This window comes from Canis lupus, chromosome 10 (genome assembly GCF_003254725.2).
Source record: "Canis lupus dingo isolate Sandy chromosome 10, ASM325472v2, whole genome shotgun sequence".
In the NCBI taxonomy this organism is placed as follows: Eukaryota; Metazoa; Chordata; class Mammalia; order Carnivora; family Canidae; genus Canis; species Canis lupus.
Genome location: NC_064252.1, coordinates 33,012,801 through 33,034,253, shown reverse-complemented (window position 1 = coordinate 33,034,253; position 21,453 = coordinate 33,012,801). Strand labels below are relative to the sequence as shown.

The 21,453-nt window shown below is 42.9% G+C and overlaps 1 protein-coding gene across 3 annotated transcripts in view; it reads left to right on the top strand.

The window, feature by feature from the left end:
• POLR3B (RNA polymerase III subunit B) overlaps positions 1 to 20,454 on the top strand; it is a 107,563-nt gene extending 87,109 nt beyond the window's left edge. For all 3 annotated transcript variants that reach the window (XM_025461979.3, XM_025461969.3, XM_025461987.3), the window contains 5 exons: positions 7,471 to 7,574; positions 8,172 to 8,338; positions 11,984 to 12,097; positions 15,422 to 15,595; positions 20,024 to 20,454. In XM_025461979.3, coding sequence (XP_025317764.1) covers positions 7,471 to 7,574; positions 8,172 to 8,338; positions 11,984 to 12,097; positions 15,422 to 15,595; positions 20,024 to 20,153 — 689 coding nt within the window. In that variant the 3' untranslated portion in view covers positions 20,154 to 20,454. The remainder of the gene's footprint in view (positions 1 to 7,470; positions 7,575 to 8,171; positions 8,339 to 11,983; positions 12,098 to 15,421; positions 15,596 to 20,023) is intronic.
• The last annotated feature ends 999 nt before the right edge of the window (positions 20,455 to 21,453 follow it).

Here is a 21,453-nt window from a genome sequence, read left to right as displayed (position 1 = left end):
CAGCCCGGGTGGCTCAGTGGTTTAGCTCTGCCTTCAGCCCAGGGTGTGACCCTGGAGACCCGGGATTGAGTCCCACATCAGGCTCCCTGAATGGAGCCTGCTTCTCCCTCTGTCTCCCTATGTCTCTGTCTCTGTCTCTCTCTCTGTGTCTCTCATGAATAAATAAATAAAATCTTTTAAAAAAAATTATGTGTTTAAGCGTCTCAAGCTTTGGTGTAAGTTCTTCCTGAAGGGAACTCATCAAAAGCAAATGTTATTTCTTTTTTTTTTGTTTTTGTTTTTAAGATTTTAATTATTTATTTGTTTGAGAAACAGAGATAGCAAGAGAGAACACAGCCAGGGAAGAGAGGAAGAAGCAGGCTCCCCACTGAGCAGGGAGACTGGGGCTCGATCCCAGGACCCTGAATCACGACCTGAGCCAAAGGCAGACACTTAACCGACTGAGCCACCCTAACAGGAGCCCCTAAACATTTATTATCTTGAGCCTTGCTTTTTCTGATGGTTATTTCATTTATGAGAAGGGTGAGCAGATTCCTGCTCCTTTTTAAAAAAAGGAATTTTTGACAGAAATTATCTGTTGGCCAGAGGAGTTCCCAAGTTTCCTTTCAGTGTGCAGACAAACCAAATTACTATATTTCCAGATTTCCTCCTACTTTTGCTGCCATTCACAAGGAGGGAGGAAAAAGTGGACTCCTTTGATGTGGGGGGAAAAAAAGCAATATATCACTTCCCTGAAAGCACATTTCTCAGTCTCTCATGTGAAAAAGGATTAGCACCTCCAACAAAGGTCCTGTAGATCACAGAATCGGGCAGCAATACCAAATAGTACTCCTAAGGAGAGGAAAAACTGTATTTGAGCAAGAATGTTTGTCCTGGCAAACAGAAGCTTTTTAATAACTGCAAATCTGAGATAAAGGCCTATGCTCCTCAGAGTCTCCCCGTAAATCCTCAGACAGCCAGTTTAAACAGAGTGATGCTGACTTTTGTTTTAAAATAGAAGTATAGTCTTGTCAAAATACAGTGTTTTCATGGACCGGCTCCGAATATCTTTGGTTAATAAAGATCATGTATTTAGGGATAAAATGGTTTAGAAGATTCTTCTTTGACCCTCTCCTGTCAATGGCAGTTCGTTCGAAGGCTACTTACTTCTGTGGCGTGTGAATAAAAGTTATTCCACACCTTGCTGAATTAATGTATTACGGTTTTGGTTGAGTGTTTATTAGGAGAAAAGAAAAAGTACACTGACTTTCCAGCACATTACAGAATCCTTACATGGTTGGTATAAAGAGGCTTCGGGAAGTAAGAAAACGCCAATTCTGTGTGGCATAAAAACTGAAAGTTCATTCGTTAAACCAGCTTTGGTTAAAAACCTTGCTTTTTCCAGGTATTCCTGTATTTCCTTTTTCTGGATTCTGTTTCCTAATATTGAGAGGGTGAAAAGACTCTGATTGAAAATAATAATCATACTAACAGCACCTTGTACACATGTGGCACTTGAGGCTGCCTAAAATCCTCTCTGCTCGCCTGAAGCTTCAAAGTCTGGATGTCTTTGGCTCCCTACTTTGCTTGATCCTGCTTGAATGAAAGATTCTAAGTGGGAGGGGAGAAGGGGGCCGATGGAGCTAACAGTGGGGGAGCCCCGGGACAGGACGAGGTGTAGGATGCCAAGTGACCCTTCAGAATTTTGGTCCAAAAACAAAATCTGGGAACTCTTTAATGTTGGAAATCAGGATTATTTAGTCCACATGGACCCCTTAATTGTAAGAAGTTTTTATTTGATTTACTTTTTTAAGAACAAATTTTGGTCTTCGGTAGCTAGCCAGTAACCCTCTGACCTTTCAGTAAATACCCAACTAAAGCTTTGAAATTAGGGTGTTTAGTGTTTTATGGCCCAGAATAAAAATCTCCAATTCTGTTTCCAAATAGTGTAGCCTCAACACATTTTATTAAGCTCTTGACACATTCAGCCGTGTGTATTTTGTAAAGTTCCTATGGTTATTGTTTTACAATAGCTGCTTCCAGAAGCATTGTAAGGGTTTCAATTAATCAGCCCTTTGTGTGCTTCAGACTATGCAAATTTATCACATCAAACCATTCAACTGCTCATGGGAAAGCCGTGTAAAAACTGTATTGTCTTCTAGCGCCTCCTCTCATTTAGAGTGATGTTTTAATAAGAAAGCTAATCAAGTTTTCTTATGCATTATTTATCTGTTAACATGTAAGGAAGAGCCGAATTAAAATTATGTCAACTGGGATATGGCAAGAGATGTGATAGATCTGGAAGTGATTCAACGACAAAACAAAGCTCATATGATTCAACAGTTTTTGTCTTCTCTCCTCCCCCTGGGGATTATTTAAGGTGCTGGTGTGGAAAATAAAAGGAGGTTAATTCAATAACTGGAAAGGATGGAGGGAAGAAAGGAGGAGCCACCTGTGTTAGCCTTCCCGTTTTGATTTAGAGATTTACATTTCTGAATATAGGAAGGCTAATCGAGATAAGTTCATTCAAAGCAAAACCATTTCTTCCTTGATGCAGACAGTCAAACTGGAAAGCATCTCCATGGCTTACCCCTGCCACTCAGCCCTGCTTCCCTCACTTGGTCAACTCTTTTGCCCTAGAAGTCCGCAGCCCAGGCCCTGTGAGTTGTAAAGTTAGTAGGGGACACCGTCCTGCTAATGGGAGATGATCTGAATAGCCCGGCCCCAGTGAGCTGCTTTTCGGCCTCTTCATCCAGTTGGTGCAACTGCTGCTACTCCTTCTATTCATTAGGCCGGTCTCCTCTGCTTTGCTAGTTTGCTTCCTGCTGAGAGTAATTAGGTTTCTTATATAATAATAATTCCTTGTATTTAGAATGCTGCCTTTTTCTAAGGACCTTAAAGTGCCTCTCAGACATTAGCTCATCTGTTCTTCTCACACAATTGCCTCATGAGATAGGTGCTAATTGTTCCCATTACAAAGACCAAACAACTAAGGCTCACCCGAGAAAGTGGTGCTTTCCCTGCCCAGAGTAGCACAATATCTCTTGAACAGCAGAGTCAAATTAAGGTCGCCTGATTCCTCAATAGCCTGCCTTACTTAGATCTTAGAGTCCAGGAGGTGATGAGCCCTCTGCAGATAGAAACCGCCCCCCACACTCCCTCTAGGAACCTCATTAGCACTGGGCGTGGCCGAGCGTCACTCTTTCACTAAACACCAACACTTTTCTTACACTGTGACTGATAGAGAAAAATCACAGCAGCATTTCACCCTTCGTTGGTGCAATGTTCAAATGTGCAGAGTTGGTGCAATGTTCAACTGTGCAGAATAAATAGCGTTGTCTCAGAGGTAAGTACCTGCAGAAGGTAAAAGTAGATCATTTAGCCTCCAATTAGTAGTATTTCAGCAGAACCCACTGCCAGTGTTCTCTGCAGCAGTTAGAGCATTCGAACGTGTCACGTTGGGTGGTATAAATGTTTCTACTTTCAGTATTCAGTTGTTTTAATCTGCATCGGACACCTTTCAAGTGGAGTGGAGTCCTGAACCTCTTCCTCTTTCCCCCAAGCAGCCCTTATCCCACAGCGTGGGCTTGGCAACTGAGGTAAAGGACTCTCTCCCCACTCAGAAAAGCGAGAGGCCTAACACAGATCAACCTCACAGTGCTACACTGAATCCAAAAGTGGTTATACAAGGAGGGTAGACTTGCTAAATAAAAAGTGAAACAATTAAAAAGTGAAGCAGAGTGTGGTATTCAAATGAGACCTGGCTATCAACAAAACAAAACCATTCACTAGTCAATGCTCAGCACACTTCAGTCACATCAAAAACAGCTCTTGAATTAAAGACTGCATTACAGTTTTCTTCTGCCAGTTGCTACTCCCTTTCCTGTCTTGACACGGTACTAGAATGCTTTCGGTTTTCCTTCTTTTTTTTTTTAACTTTCTTTTTATTTTTTTCTATTTGAATTAAGAGAGATCCATTACACTAAAACTAGTTTTTAAAAAAAGCCAAAAATGACTTGTGAACAAGTCATTTGCTATTTATAATTAGAAATACTTTCTAAGAATGATTCATTAGATTAACTGAACTTTCACTGGGCAAACCTATTCTTAAAATGATTTATATGTTGTTCTGCAAGGCCACGGAAATAGAAATAACAAATTGGTGTAAGATCCTCCAGTGTCTAGGACATAACCCAGAACTGTTACCGTGGGTCCCCAGATGTGCCTTTCCAGCATGGCTTGGCAGTCAGACTTGTGGCTTTAGATTCCCTAAAATTATTCTCCTTTACAATTTGAAATTAATATTGATGTTGATGGAATAACATTATTATCTTTTGGGTATTTGTGGAACCATTCTGCTCATTCTGTGTTCTGGTTTCTCCTTATTACCTATTTTCATTTCTTAAAAGGCCTGTCATGTAGTCTGTGGTTTAATTCTCTGTTGGCCCCTATGAGTCCATGACATGTTCCGGGCCTGTTCAACTGGTGTATTTGCATTTTGCTGCCAGGAGGTTGTGCTATAAACAATGGGGTTGAGACACCAGCATGAGCCAGGGGATGAAATTTTATTTTAAAATCTGAAATGCTGTGTAAGCATTTAAGGTATGAATCGGTAATTGTTTCAGTAACAGCTTCCATTAGATATGGTTTATTTGTAGTCCATCCTCTTTTCAAGGATCCAGGGGAGTGTTAACACACTGGAGCAGACTGCATATCATTTACATTTTTAAACCAGCATTAAAGGAAAATGACCATAACTTTCGAGAGTTCTAAATATTGGGAGAGATTTTATGCCTCCATCCTTAGAGAAAACAGTTTTAATTTTTCATTTGAAAATAAGAAAAGAAACCTCCCTTTGCTTTGAGGAAGGATTTGAATGATTCTGAAACCAAGAAATACCTTTTTAAAAAAGAAAAGTCTGGTTCGAAGACTGAGAGCTCTTTTCTCCCCTCTAATGAAATCTGTAGAATACAAACTTTTAAAAATCATCTGTCTCATTTGAGATTCAAGATCATCAAATTCTGTCTAAATATTTTGTTTTAACTTCTAAGCTCATTATGGTTTCTTTGTGTTAACTTGTATTAAAATCTGTCAGCTATGACTGGTCTCATAAGCACAGTCAGCGGACCAGAATAAGTTAATTATTTACTTGTGTCACTAGTGCTCTTCATCTAATGAAATGCACAGCTGTGTTAGATCTGCAGTTGGATGTGTAGCTTCCATTGTTCGGCGAGTCAGCAGAGGGTAGAAGCCCCAGTGATGGAGAGCCCTCAGTTCTTTCTGCTGTTCTGGCTTTCTGTGTCGATTTCATGGATCTTTTATCATTCACTTTCACACAAAACAAACAACACAGGGCTGTCTGCTATGGGAACCATCTTGGCATATAAAAGGGTTTTCAGAGCCTAAAGTAATTTTAAGTTAGCTAAGATTTAATTTTTGGCTTACAGGTGCCCTTGATTCGGATGTGACCAAAGCAGTTCCTCTAATGGAATGAAAAATTTCCAGAGTTACTTATATGTTTTTAAACGCAGCATCAAAAAGGGGCCAATGGAGTTATTTCCCCCCCAAAAAAGAAAGCGTACTACATTTTACTCAGATTTCAAGCAAAGTTATTAGTTTCAGATTTCAGGGGAAGGAGCATTGCTTTCATTTTAATAGCAGAGTTAAATGGGCCTGATTAAATGTGTCAACGAAAACTAAAAATACCAGATGCAAATCCCCTCTCCTAACCTCCCCCCTTGTAAGTATTCCCTACTTCTCCTTGAGCTTCTGTACCTCCTGCCCCTCACTCCCACCTTCTCCAGTTAGGGGGTGGACGCCAGCTTCCCCCTGTGAACTGTTGCTGAAGGGTGCCGAGGTCTTCCTTTGGTTTTGTTTTTAAGGGATCTAGCCAAGCCTCCACCTCCTCAACAGCCAAAGTGACATTCTGTCCAGAGCACGTCCCAGGACCAGCCTCTGCAGGAATTGCCGTTTTTAACATTTTGGTCACTGCCACACAATGTTGTTGTCGATGTACCTAGATTTACAATTTGATCTCTTTCAGAGAAGATTTCCCAGTAGCCCAAGTGTTTGTCAGATAATTTCAGTGTGGACAAGATGGATTTTTGGAGGGAAGAAAGAAGGGGTCACACACTCAGCTTGATTTAAATTCTAATATATTGTAGTTGAATTTGAAATAAACTGAACTGAATGATCGTTTCTGTGCTTCATGTAGGAAAGCATATGTTCTTTTATAATAAAACAGTACAATTTCAACCAAAAAGCCAATTAAATGTACCTACAGGCTCTAGAATTCAACACCACAAACCTGATTACCATATTGTTGGCAGCCACTAGAAATCAGAATATTAATAACCAATACTGAAATAAGCAAATGGCTTTCTTTTTCTTTAGACTTTAGCTCTTGGTGATTATAACATATCACAAAAAAAATTATTTTAAAATAGTTTGAGTGATTATGTAGAAATCAAACTGAGGAATTAAGTTTCTTGGAGAGCATTTTTTTTCAGTAGGTACAGATTGTTGATAACTTTATATACAAAGGAAAAGAAATTTTATCTTAGGATAAAAGGATCTTATTTCTTTGTTCAAAGCCACTGCACATTCCCAATTTTAAATTATGTAGATTGGGGTTAACAATCCAAATTATGCCCTTATCCGTCCTACCAAGAAAGAGAAATTAAAAACAATTTAAGCAACAGAATCTCCTACAGGTTAGATTAATATGAAGAGAATAATAAAATACAGTTAATTTTAGAGACAATAGTGTGCATAGAGCTGGTAGGTTTTTGTTTTATTCTGTTTCTGTTCTTAGAATTCTTCTAATTCTAGCCTTTTCTTCCAATAATAACCTGGCATTTAATTTTCTTGTTCAACTTTACAACTTCAATCAGAGATCACTTTCTAATGTGTTGTCAGCTATAGGAATTAAAATTCCTTAGGGTGGTTTAGGCTCAGCCAGGGAAGCCCTGGCAAAAGCTAACCAACCAGCCAGTGCTCTGGTTGCCCCATTAGCACATCAGCCACACACGAATACTTTTTGTCACCGTTTTTTTAAAACCACAATGTCAATACACTTTTCAGGTAGTTCTGTGTTTGATAGAGGAGTCGGATCCCTCTGAGGTGGGTGTACTAGGCAGCAGATCACAGACTAGCTTATGAGGAGCAGAATTGCTGTGGACTGGAAACTTCAGAGATGGTGACAGGGCCAGGGCCCAAAGTCACCATCTTGGCTTCCGTGGCACAGGAGGTTGTGTGAGCAGCTTAGCAGCACCATCATTGTGTCATGCTAGCAGTCGGGTCCGCAGGCTGCAATGCCTCCCTGCAATGAAAGCCATTTTCAAATGCTTTATTGCTGGAAATTGCTTTTGTTACTCTTGGTAGAGACCACAGAGACAGAGATAAAGGTAGCAGGGGGAGATTCCAATTAAGTACCATAGTCATCTCTTCTCCACACGTGCTGTACATGGCATGAGATCTTCTCTTCCCCAGGTGTTTGCGGCTTGATCGTCCCGCAGGAAGACATGCCATTCTGTGATTCTGGCATCTGTCCGGACATCATAATGAACCCACACGGCTTCCCATCACGAATGACGGTCAGTACATTTCTCAAAGGTACTGCTTTAAGGAAGAAAGCAGCAGTGGGTTCGTAGGAAGTATTAGCCATGTGACCCTGAAACTTATTTTTAGAAAGGGCCTTTGACCCTCTTGCCACATCACTAGGTTCCCCCAACTGTGCTGGGTTACTCTTCCCTATGGAGGGCTCGCGTGCGGAGCAGGTCTGCCCTTCCCTTTGAGAGCTGTCTTCTGAGGGATGAACTTAGCCCACGGCAAAGAGAGCCTCTTGTATTGACCCTAGTGGATCTCCCTTTCCATGGTTGTTGTTTGGCAGTCTGGCTCCACCACTTAGCAGCTATATGACTTGGGAAAGCTGCTTAACCTGTGTATACTTGAGCTCCCTCGTGTACAGGGAGGGAAGTAACTGCCTGTCTCAGTTTCTGGGGGCACAAACCTGGGTCCCACATGTCAACCTTAAGGCCACACGTTAAGAGAGCAATATATACTTGCCACTATTAATTTATCACTCTTATTAATAGTAGTAATATCACAGTCTTTGGGGGGAGTCGGCCACAGCTAAATAAATAGATCTTCTACACCACAGGAAGGGGCTCACTTGGGTTGTTCCATCCCAGGTGGGAAAGCTGATTGAGCTGTTGGCGGGCAAGGCTGGCGTGCTGGACGGGAGGTTCCACTATGGCACTGCGTTTGGAGGCAGCAAAGTGAAAGATGTGTGTGAAGACCTCGTTCGCCATGGTTATAACTACTTGGGGAAAGACTTTGTGACATCTGGCATTACAGGGTAAGTACATTTGTAGACATTTTTAAGAAAAAGTTTGATTTTATTAGAATAAGAAGTCAGAGTCTTTAAGGTATACCTTAAGATGAGCTTCACTCTTGTAAGAAATCGGACACAAGAAAATCTAAATTTGCTGTGGAGGTGTTAGCTGATGCTACAGTGATCATGTTGCACTATGTCAGCATATCAAATCAACACATAGCACACTTTAAACTTGTTCACAGTTATATGTCAATTATATCTCAATAAAACTGTGACAGGGGCGGGGAAGGGGATTGGGGATCCAAATTCACCAAACTGATAAATTAAGGAGTGGTGCTTTACTGGTGAGGCAATCATTTTAAAAGGAGAAAAGACTTAATTTACCAACATAGATTTTCTATACAATTTTTAATTATATATAATGCAAAATCCCATAACTATTGAACTTTCTCTGCATTAATAGGACAAATATCAGGTAAATTGTGCTCAGATAGCCTGAGACCTGACATTTGCATATTCATTCACTGGTGTGTGAAAGATCTAACATGTGCTAGGCATTAAGTATATAATGGCAAACAGAATAGGGTCCTTAAGCTGTGGAGCTAACCAATGATATTTGTTTCTAGACTTATTAAAAATTAAGACAAAAAAGAGTCCCTTCTTAGCAGAGCCTACCCTGACTCCTTAATCTGAAACTACAACTCTGTATTGCCCATTTCCTACTTTATTTTTCTCTCTAGCATCATTATCAAATACCCTGTGTAATAATACTAATACCATTACCTGTCTCCTCCGTGAAAGCAGGGCTCATTTGTTTTGTTGGTTGTTTTATTTCCTGTGTCTGCACACAGCAGACTCTCCATAAATATTTATTCAATAAAGAAATGAAAACAAATCAGTACAAACAGCTCTCACCAAAATGGAGGCAGAGAATGGGTTAGGACACCTCTGTGAAGTGGAGTGTGTTCCAGCAGAGGTACAAAAGGTGAAAAGAGTAGCCCATTTGAAGACTGTTTCTTGTAGAGGGGAGTTTGACACCTTCCAAGGGGAGGTGAGGCTGCACAAGGGGAAGAATGTTCTCACGGGCAGAGCGCTTGCTCCTCCCATTAACTTGGGAGAACCAGAGATCCCTGAAATTCTCGTAAATGACAGACTTTTGAAACTTGACTCACACATGGTTTTAAAGGATCAACTCAGTTTCTTAAGTTAAGACACACATTGTGTTTTGTGCCAGATAAAACTCTGGGACATAGTGTTTATACCATTCTTCTGATGCTTCAAACTGCTTGTATACAAGTGAAACTGGGCCTGAAAGTATATGTAAGAACCCAGGACTTGATTTGGTGCTGCACATAGATTATCCAGGTGGGATTAAAATGGTCAGAATTGGTATCTGTTAAAAATATTGAGTGGTCTCTAAAATGTTCTGTCCGAACTGTGGTAACATAGATTTCCTTAGGTGTGTCATACCTAGGTGTTCTAGAAAATCACATTACAGGAAGAGAGTAATGGTCCATTTCAAAAGTGATTCATTGAAGTAATTGAGGTCCACTTCAAAATTTGCATTTGCCGTGGCAAAACATGGTCTTGGTTTTGTTCCTCATCCAGAAATAATGCAGAAGTTGACCAAAAAGTGTACAGAACAATGAATGAATTTGTTTGGCCTGCTGAACGTAGTTTTACTGAAAAATTTGGATGGGTTATGCTCTGCTTCCCATAGATAACTTTAGGCTCTGTCTACACCACCTTCCTCTGTGCCCTAGCTAGTATTTCATGTCTGCCAGTTGTCTCAGGGGCAAAGTTTGAGAAATAGTAGTGTAGCTTGTGAGTTGAAAGTTTTCCCAAAGGGCTTGCAAACACATTCACCCACCAGCTTCACCCCTTGCCAAATTCTTGAGCATAACTAGAAGGGAAAATTGCACACGCCTCTCTTCAGTGGGTGATGGATGGCATTAGGTGAGTCTACCAGGAGCAGCCACACCGAGGAGGACTGGAATCATTGATGATCAGAGATGGAAAGGACCTTGCTCTGACCCCCTTGTACAACTAGGAAACTTGGGATAAGGAGGTCACATAAGGACTGCATGACAGAGCTGGGACAGGGGTCATGTCTCCCGACACTCCGTCTTTTGTGCCCTGCAGTCCCTTCTGTGTCCCCATGAATTTGGCCATCCCTTACTGGCACAGCGGCTTGGAGGCCAAGATACTGGTGCTGGTGGTGCTGAGGGTGCTAGGAGGTAAGGCAGGGGCGCAGGGGCCTCCGCATGGTGCTCGTGGCCTTTGCTGTTTCCGCTCCTTCTTGGTGCCATGGCCCACACGTGCACATACAGTGTTTGAGCTGGGCCAGCGCGGCTGGGAGAGCCCTAGACATGCTGCCCTGCTCACCAGCTCTCATTAACCCCTCAGACTCTCTGTGCCTGTGCCTTCATCCTCAAGATAGGAAGGACAGTGGCTCCCTCCCCTGATGCTATATGGAGCAGGTGGCACATGGTAACTTCTCCCCTTCTTTTGAGGAGGTTGTGGGGCAGTTAAACTTTCTTAGAGGCACCAACCCCCCCCACCCCTGCTGTTGCTCCAGACTAAAGGAGAAAGGTTTCTTCTGTCAGAGCACTGAAATAGTCACCGTCTTTTATAACCCTTATTACAGTTTTTCTAAGGATTCATTGAGTCAGCTGCGTTCTAACAGACATTTACTGAGCACCAATTCTGTGCCAGGCAGGGTCACTGCTGCTAGAGCCGTAGTGACCAAGGAGACAAAGTGCTGATCCTGAGGCGTTCCTCATCTGTGATGGGGAAGACCTATAATAATCGGGGAAATAATAAATGTATGTTATAATATCAAGTGGTGACAAGTGCTCTGAAGGTAAAACCAAGGTAAGAGTTGAGACAATGTGGGGGCACACTGATGGTGGGGTGGGAGGAGCACTCCTTTACATAAGGTGATAAGGGAACAGGAAGTCTCTGGGGGTGAAATGTTTCACAGCCATGTGAATACCTGGTAGAAGAATGTTTTACAAATAGTAAGTGCAAAGGCCCTGAGGCAGACAGGCTTGCTATGTTTGAAGAGCAATGAAGAGGCTGGTATTACTGGAGCAGAATGAACAATGGGGAAAGGGAATAGGATGTGAGTCTGAGAGGGGCAAGAAGCAGATTATATTAAACCTTATGGTGTGATAGAAAATTTGGATGATACGGATTCTGAGTGGTAGGAAACCATATGGAATTTAGAGCAGAAGAATAACTTGCTGTGATTTACATTTTAGGAGTCACTCTGGTTTGTTTTGTGAAAAACAGATTGTTGAGGGACAGGAACGGAGGCAGGGAGAGCAGCCAGAGGGCTGTCTGTGGGGGTCCAGGCAAGAAAGCCTGGTGGCCGGACCTGGGTGGGGGGTAGGGGTGAAGGAAGGACCATCCTGTACGTACTTATTCACAACCTTTTGAGTTTTCATTTATTAATGAAACAGTAGGTCTTCTGATATATCTATGGTGTGTTTCTATTTTCAGATATAGCCTTCTCATTCCATGCAGACTGAAAATCACCCTCCCAGTCACTCATGAACCCGTTCTGGAACAAACCAGGCCCTGCCAGTAAGGGGTCCTGGAAAAGGCTACCTCTTCTTAACCCAAACCTGATTTCTTAGCCCAAAACTCTGACATTTCTTTCAGCGAGCCCTTAGAAGCATACATCTATTTTGGCCCGGTGTACTATCAGAAACTGAAGCACATGGTGTTGGATAAGATGCATGCCCGAGCCCGGGGGCCACGAGCTGTTCTCACCAGGTAAGAGAAGGGCAGTTACAGAATTTATAATGCAGCCAAGTCTATCTTGCATTTCCTAGATGCAGCAATAAGCAGACTCAGCGAAGTTTTGGTTTCCTAGAAATGTCAAAATTTGGAGTGTTAGACATCAACAGGAATGCTGTGTGTCTGCTTAGCATGAAACAATAGCGGCTGATTCAGAATCATTCCAGAGGCTTGAGAGCAAACCCCTCACTGGTCCTGTCAGTAGTCGCTGAATATAGTCCTTGACTGTACCTGTCTGCATAGACCATCTTATTCAAAGAGGTTCATATATGAGAATGTGGACACACTTACAGACCCACCGCATTACACACATGGATACACCTGCATGCTCCCTCGTATACACAGAAAACACAAACATACAGTGTTTGGGAGCCCAAGCCACAGCTGTCATTTATTAAAACTTCTGTTACTGGAGCAGAAGATCCTGCACTGGGGTCCAGTGTGCCCCATTCACCAGTGTATTCTCCACTCTAAGCACAGTGTTGTATGTTAATGAATGGTTGGGTATAAATGTTGGGAAGGGAATCACAAATGCTAAGTTTCGTGTGTTCTGGGTACTACATTTTCTGGCTAGAAAAGCATATTTCAGGGCATTGGTTCTCCACCACAAGCACTTTGGCCTCCCAGGGGACATTTGACATCTTGGGATGTCACAGCTAGAGGTGTGGGGAGGGAGCTACTGGCACCTGGTAGGTGGAGGCCAGGAAAGCTGCTGAAGATCCTACAGTGCCCAGGGCAGCCTGCACCACAGGAAATGACCCAGCTCAGTATGAGGTTCGTGCCAAGGCTGAGGAACTGCTCCCAGGAGAGGGAGCATAGGCCTTGAGGCCAGATAGACATGGATGTGAACTCACCTCTGCCTCGTAACTTTACCACAAGTCTTGGACAGATCACTTAGCTTCTCACAGCTTCAGTTTTTCTCATACGTCAAGAGGTGACAGTAATGCCCACTTCACAGCGTGTGGGGAACAGTCAGATGTTCAGATACGGAATGTATATGGTGCCAATCCATGGGGGATGCTCCATAACTGCCCAGGTCCCTGCCTGCTTGCACTCATCATGGCTCGATGTTCCATATAGGGCAAGGATTCAGGGCGAAGCAGTCAGTGTCTGACTTTACTTTTTTAAACCAAGGGAGAGGTATGGATGACTCAGTTCCATGACCATTTAAAACTGAGTAAATGCACATACCTGTTGAAATGCTGTGTGTGGTCCAAATTGCAGAAGAGGGAAGTGAAGTCAAGATTCTCAAGACCCTAGTGACCCAGCAGTGAGACCCAACTTGGTTTAGGTGTTCCTGTCCCTTGAGTGCTGTCCCTCTGGAGCTTCCGTTTCAGTTAGAACATCCAAAAACTATTCCAGAGGAATGAGTGTCAAAACAGTTATTTTCTATTTTGTACTTTGTTGTGTACAGAGTTATTACTTCTGTGCATTCTGTGGGAAGACTACCAGGGGTGCATTTGTCCGCCCACTTTTTTGATTGATTTAATCCAAGTTTTGGTTTCTGCCCACATGTGATCTAGCCACCTTCACTTGTCCAATGGCCACAGATGGAGGGACTCCTCTCCTATCCCAGGTATTCTGTCAGCAGATAAAGACAGCCCTTGTGCTCAGTGATGAAGTTTCCACTACAGTGTGTTCATTTTGATCATTTGTAAGTTTTTCACACGTAGATTGTCTTTGAAAGAATAATCTACAACTTAAATTGAGCTCCCAATATAACTTTGGCAACAACAAAAGGTAAAATTTCAGCATGGGTTGGCATACGCCTTGTTTACCTTTTTAAATCTAAAGCAAGCTTGAGGGAACCCTGGGTGGCGCAGCGGTTTGGCGCCTGCCTTTGGCCCAGGGCGCGATCCTGGAGACCCGGGATCGAGTCCCACGTCGGGCTCCCGGTGCATGGAGCCTGCTTCTCCCTCTGCCTGTGTCTCTGCCTCTCTCTCTCTCTCTCTCTCTCTCTCTCTGTGTGTGTGTGACTATCATAAATAAATAAAAATTAAATAAATAAATAAATAAATAAATAAAGCAAGCTTGATGTTGGTGGTCCCCCCGGGACCCAGAGAGTGTCACTCCAAAGTCAGCTAGCCAGAGATCCCTGGGTGGCGCAGCGGTTTGGCGCCTGCCTTTGGCCCAGGGCGTGATCCTGGAGACCCGGGATCGAGTCCCACGTCGGGCTCCCGGTGCATGGAGCCTGCTTCTCCCTCTGCCTGTGTCTCTGCCTCTCTCTCTCACTGTGTGCCTATCATAAATAAATAAAAATTAAACAAAACAAAATCAGCTAGCCAGGGCAGCCCTGGTGGCTCAGCGGTTTAGCGCCAACTTCAGCCCAGGGCCTGATCCTGGAGACCTGGGATGGAGTCCTACGTCAGGCTCCCTGCTAGGAGCCTGCTTCTCCCTCTGCCTGTGTCTCTGCCTCTCTCTCTCTCTCTCTCTCTCTGTCTCTCATGAATAAATAAATAAAATCTTTAAAAAAAAAAATCAACTAGCCAGGGAGCTCAATTTTTTCTTTTCTTTTTTTTTTTTTTGTTTTTTTTTTTTCTCTTTTCCTTTTTAATAGTTTGTGTCAGCACTACCTGGCTAGGGCTGCCTGTGCTGTTTCAGAATCCCCTGATTGTCCCTGCACCCTGGAATCCTTTTGAAGGATTCCCAAGCACGGCAGATACATAAGCCACAGGGAAGCTCTTCAGGGGACTCATAGCTCCCAGCTCACCCCCAGTCTGAGGAGGAATGGAACATGTTCATACATGAAGGACAGCTCAGACAGTGTCTGATTCCACTGTGATTCCTGATCTATTCCAAATTTTAAAAAAATCCATTTGATTCTTTCCATGTTTGTTTCTCAGTAACTGGAGCCCCAACAACTACTGGGGGACCCAGGCTTCCTCCACGCTCTCTTCTGTATAGTTTCTCCACTTTCAGACAACAGAACTGAAACATCTCTGAAAATACTCCAAAGACATTCTTCCCTGATGTGAGGACAATAACAGTAACGGTATCATGATGGTGGTAGTATGATGATATGTTGATTTATTATTCCATCACATAATATGACTTCTTACTACCACTTAATAACAGTAGCAGCCACTAGTATTGTCCTCCCATGGCTCTTTGGGAGCCTTACATCCTATGTTGTACAGATGCGGCTGAGGGGCAGGCTGAGCAGCTCCTCAGGTTACCGTCCCGTGAATGATTTGAACCAAGGTGAGCCTGCTCTGGAGCCTCGTGTGCTTGGCCAGGACGGGATGCTGCCCTTTGTTGGTTCAGCAGAATAATGACACATCTGTCTGATTTGTCTCCAAGGCAGCCCACTGAAGGTCGGTCTCGTGATGGCGGTTTGCGTCTTGGAGAAATGGAACGTGACTGTTTAATCGGCTACGGAGCCAGCATGCTCCTACTAGAGAGACTGATGATTTCAAGTGATGCCTTTGAAGTTGATGTCTGTGGGCAGTGTGGACTTCTAGGGTATTCTGGCTGGTAAGTGGGTGCCATATGCCTCTTGTACCGCACACCTTGCCTCTTAAATCATAGCTCAGGAATCGACCCCAGATCCCACCCACATATTACCCATACTGCCCCATCCACGCACTCCTAGAACTGGGGATTTTATATGTATCTGTTTAGTTTGTCTGCCTAATGCTCTGCTTTCTACACACTAGAGTTTAAATACCCAAGGAGTATGGACTTGCTCTTCTTCTTTTTTTTAAGATTTTATTTTGCAAGTGAGTGAGAGAGAGAACTAGTACAAGCAGTAGCGGGGAAGGGCAGAGGGAGAAGCAGACTCCCTGCTGAGCAGGACTTGGGACCCGATCCTAGGACCCACAGATCGTGACCTGAGCCAAAGGCAGACGCTCAACCAACTGAGCCAATTACGCACCTGATTTTGTCTTTTTAATATTTTTTCAAACACCTTTTATCACTGTTTACCTGTAAAAAAATTGCTAGCAGATCCATTGTCAGATATGAGAAGTACAGCATGTTGTAACTAGAACTTTTTAGAGAACATTTTGTTGAATGCACTTATTTAACTTCAAACCCAGAGAGCCCGGTATGTTGTGCAGGTTACGTAGCACATTGGTGACCAGGACCAGGACCTGACACCCTGGCCCCTTGTCTGTGCTCCAGCTGAACAGCAAGCTGTTTTACACCATGAATTCCATGATAGCAGAGCCTAGGTCTGTCTCAGGCACTCACTCAACACACAGAGTTTGCTGAGTGCCAGGCACTCTTCCAGGCCCAGAGTGCAGTGGTGAATAAGACACATGAATGACTGCTCACAGGGAATTTACCTTCTAGTTCATTCCAACTACATTGGAAGCCCTCCTGCAGGGGCTCCCTGCTCAGTGGGAGCCTGCTTCTCTCTCCCTCTCCTTCCCTCTCCCCCTCCTTGTGCTCTCTTGCTCTTTTTCTCTCTCAAAAAAATCTTTAAATTTATTTTTTTTAAAAAGATGAAGCTACATGTTTGTTGGTTTTGTTTGTGTAGACAGAGCATCTTTACACCTCTTAAGTGGAGAAAAGGTGTTCCTTGCACTGAGGAACAGCTACCGTGCCTTGGGTTAGTCACCTCTTGTGACCCTGACTGAGCCTGTTGGCAGGAGGACCTGTAGCTTACCATCTCCACTTACTTTCCTACCAGAGATGAGGTCTAATGAGGTCTGAAGTGGGTCCGCAGGGACAGGAAGCTGCCTTGACTCCCTAGTCAGCCTTCTCCTGACCTCCCAGAGCCTCTTCTCCCCAGGGATGCATCATCCCCTGGAGGAGAAAATTAGGCCCAGTTGTGCAATCCTTGCCAGAGTTCGAGGGCTTGAAGGTTACCTGGGCCACCTTCCCCTGCTGAGTCTCCCCTCAGTGAAGCCTCCTTCTCAGCCCTACCACCCTAGGCCTCCAGTTTCTTGGTTGAATAAAGCAAATCAAGAGCCAGAGTGAGCAAGCATCTTCAAATATAGTATATGCCTCGCTTGGTAAATGACAGACCTTTTAGCCAATTATTCAGTGGGTTTTTGCGTAGAAGAGTTGATGAGACTTGTCCATGAAGAAATCATTTCATTTAAAAACGAACACAAGAGGTGGCCATTTGCAGCTCATTCCTTTCATTAGGTTGCAGAGACAAGTGATATGATTCTAAGCATGAGACTGGCTCTTGTATCAGTGACTGGGGTGGGGATTTCAATCCGGAGATTCTATTCGCCTTTTGAAATGCATATTGAATTTGTGTTTTATTGTCCTGGCTGTGTAACAACGGCCACACAGTGTAATAGGAAGGTGCCCGGGACCAATGCCACTGTGCTTGCATCTCCAGATTTGGCACAAGGATTTTTAAGTCATTTGCTTTGAAAAGATGGTACAGAAGAACCATTTTATTAAAAATAGGGATCAAGAAACTTCAGAATGGATTTCCTTTCCTTCTCCATCCTCCCTGCATTTTCTCCTGTGCCCCCCACCCAAAGAAGAGAGAGAAAGAGAAAGCAATAGACCAGATTCTCTCACGTACTTTGACAACCTTGCCCTCTCTATCACTGAATCTTCAGGGAAACTAATGAAGGCAGTAATTGATCTCAATATTATTCTGTTAAATTCTTACCTTCTTTCCTGCTTCATTTCTGTCTCATTTAGAGATCATGTGATGGCAGTGCCTGATTTTGAAGCTCATGTGTGTCATGTGTATTATATTTGAAATCCTTTGAAAGAGGGCTAAATCAGGTTACACAGTTTAAGGGTATTCTCTGTAATTAAACAGACCTGGATGTAGTGTGTCTGATTTTGAGTGGCCCGCTTGTACCCTTGTTGCCAACAGAAAAAAATTCCTAATCTAGTCTGGTAGTCTTAACAGCCTCCTTGTGTGCGGCTGTCTGGCAGAGGAGCATAATGATGCTGTGCCTTTCCATCATTACCTGGGCGTGTGTGCTGGGCAGTGTCGGGGGAGCACGGGCGTGTGTAGGAGGAAGTCGCTCTTTAATGAACAGCACAATGGAGGCTGAGTAATTAGAGCAGTTCAGAACCTTGAAACTGGCCTTTTGTCAGTGATTTGCACATTAGTAAGGCATTGCTATGGGGATGTTTACAGCAAGACTGTTGTTCAGCAGTAGACGTGAGGGGCATAAGTCACAAAAGAGAGGTCCGGAAGAAAACTGCAGAGAAAAGAAAATCCCTATTAAGATAATTAGCTCATAGAGGACGTTTCCCTGGACAGTCATTTCTCATGTGGAACCACAGCTGCCTTCTTTAGCTGCCTTTGCCCTAAAAAGTCAGTTTATTTTATTGTTTTGGGTCAAGCTTCTTCCTTTTGAAATTGTTCCAGACACAGGGTAAGGTAACCAAAGGGCTTGTAATTTGTATGTGTGTGTATATGTATATATATTTCTATGTATGTGTGTATGTAGGTATATGCATTGGAACACTTTAAATGATGGAGAAATATTTAATAATAGAGAAGGTTTGAGGGCTTCCTGGATTATGAAACCAGCACGTATGGAAATTTTTAGAAAGCTTGAATTGAAGTTGCAGAGTACTATAGACAGAACCAGCAAGAAGTTGCTTCAGTTAAAACTATTTCTCCAATCTAATTAAAGCATGAACATGATTCCTGAATAAATTAAGTCAACCAGACACATTAAAAACATAGTTCTTAAATGATAATGCATTAAGAGGTCTTTAGGTGCAATCTTTTAGGAAGAAGTCTTTCACCATGTTTGTGTTAGTACTGTTGATGGGACCCAGCACTCTCTGTGTGTCCTCAATTCTCCACGGGGACCACACTGGTGGCACAGGCCTGTGCCGGCTCATCTTTCCCCTGTCCCTTCTCAAGAAGCTCACATCTGTAGCGTCACTCACACCACACTCAAAATCTTAGTACTTTTCTTTTCTAAAATATTAAAAGCTTGATTTTGGTGATTTTATAAATGATCCCTGTACTTTATAAGGTATTCAGTGTTATAAAAAAATAAAGAAAAAATGTAAGTAGTCACATTAATTCTCATCCCAAAGATGACCACTATGAACATTTTAGTGACTCTTTTTGGGACATCTGTTTGTGAGCCTTAGCTGCCCCAGACTCGAGGTGTAGGGTGAGGTCCTATTTTGGTCTGAAACCTGAGAGGATAGTTTGCTTTCTCCCTGGGGAGACTCTTCATTAGTTGTAGCCATTAATTAAGAACTAAGTTCGGTTCCCTGGCTCTTCCTGAAGGAAGAGAAAAGAAAATTCTAATTGGAATAGACATGTCTTGATCAGGAGCACAGGCTTTTGTAGGGATTTGATGGAAATATATGCACACAGGGAGAGCATGTTGTAAGTACAGTAGCTTCTACTAGTTGAAATAACCAAGCTTGAAGAGTGCTGGAAAAATAAATAACATTTGATGGCCACCACATTCTATATGAAAGCCTTGTGTTCCTCATCACACTGAAAGTGTCTCAGTGACAGATGAAATTGTAATTGTTGAAAATCATGCCTTGAAGAGTATAATATAATAAATTTCTATCAAATACTTGGAGATTGAATTGATTTTCAAAGTTTTCAACAATGAAAAAGTCTAAGTCTGAGTGACTTCAAGACGGCTCAGATTTCTGGGCCTCACTCAAAACAAGTAAATTGGAAAATGTTTTGCATTGTAAAGAGAAAGATCTAGAAACATGGTAGTAACTGAATGAAATTGCACGCTTTTAAAACTGCAGGAGTGATAGGTGTTTTGTTTTTCCTTTTGCTTCTTGGATGCTGCTTTTTGGGGACTGAGGGAGACTTGGAGGGGGCACAATGTACATATCTGGTAGCAGGCAGGACTGAACCCCAATGAATAGAATAGACTGATAGGATGGCAGTAAAACTTTGTAGAGAAAATTCTTACTTCTATATGCAGGGCTTCGTTGCCGAGTCACCGTCCCTCTAACATGTACTGATTTGGGTTTCAGGTGCCATTACTGCAAGTCATCATGCCATGTGTCTTCCCTCCGCATCCCATATGCCTGCAAGCTGCTCTTCCAGGAGCTGCAGTCTATGAACATCATCCCCCGGTTAAAACTGTCCAAATACAATGAGTAAGGACAGAAAAGGTGATTATTTAAAGAGAACAACCGGTAGTTCCAACACAGTGGATAGTAGAGGGGATTGAGGACCACGTCTCCTTCTGTAATTCCTTTGAATGTACCCCCTCAAAGAAGAAAGATGAGGAGGCTTTCTTACACTAGGGATGGACCACGCAGCCTTGATCAGTGAGCTACGGGCACTGGGAGATATATGCTGCCAACACGGACAGTGATGCAATGTCTTGTTCCTGTACTGAATGCGATTCACAAATGGATGTGACCTAAAAGATAAATAAACTTTTATTTATGTTCTGGTATCTTGACATCTACTCATGAGAAAGATCAAGTGAATGGTTATATTTTTTTAATATCTTTTTTTTTTTTTTTCCCAGAAACCATTCCAGGCAACTCTGATAATTTTGAGGAGAGTTCTCTATCCTTCTAGGAAGTTTTCAGTTCTCTAACAAAGATTAGAAAGTGCGTGTTCCAAACTGAGACATCCTTGAGGAAAAAAAATTGTGTCGGGTCGATATTTCTATAAACTAGCAGATACAGCATTTGAATAGGTGTTTGAGAAATACCATAATATGAAGTGGCCAAAATTGTTGAGTTCGTCCTGCTATGGTTTTCTTTTTTCAAGTTATTTGTAAGTTCCTTGTTTTAACAACTACCAATTAGATTCCTATTTTAGGTAATGATAGAGTAAACTTTTTCAGGCCACCCTCGAAGCCCTTTTCCCCTCAAGGATTTGCCATGTTGGAAGTGGCACAAGGACAAGAGACTGAAAAGCCACACCAAAGCGCCTGAGAGGCCACAGCCCTGACCTGAGCTTTGGCAGAGCACAAGAGCTGGAAGACAAAACCGTGAGCTCAGAGTTGCCCAGACACCCAAACAAGAAAGGCCAACATCCCAAGTAGAAAGAAAGCTCATTGAGGTGAGCCCAACTTCTCTACCACCTTTCCCTTTTATGAGTCTGCTCAGGCTGCCACAACAGAATACCACAGACCAGGTGGCTTACACAACAGAAATGTATGTTGTTGCCATTCTGGAGGCTTGAAGTCCAAGATCAGAGTACTTGCCAACAGGTTTGGTTTCTGGTGAGGACTCTGTTCCTTTCTGGCCACAGATGGTCACCTTCCCACCGTGTCCTCACACAGCCTTTCCTTGATGTGCATGAGGAGAGCAAGCAAGCTCTAGTGTCTCTTCCACTCCTTGAAAGAATTCCCTTTCCTGTCACATTATGGCTCCTGTGACCTCACTTAACATTAATCACCTCCTCCTAAAGGCTCTACCTCCACACACAGTCCCATCGGAAG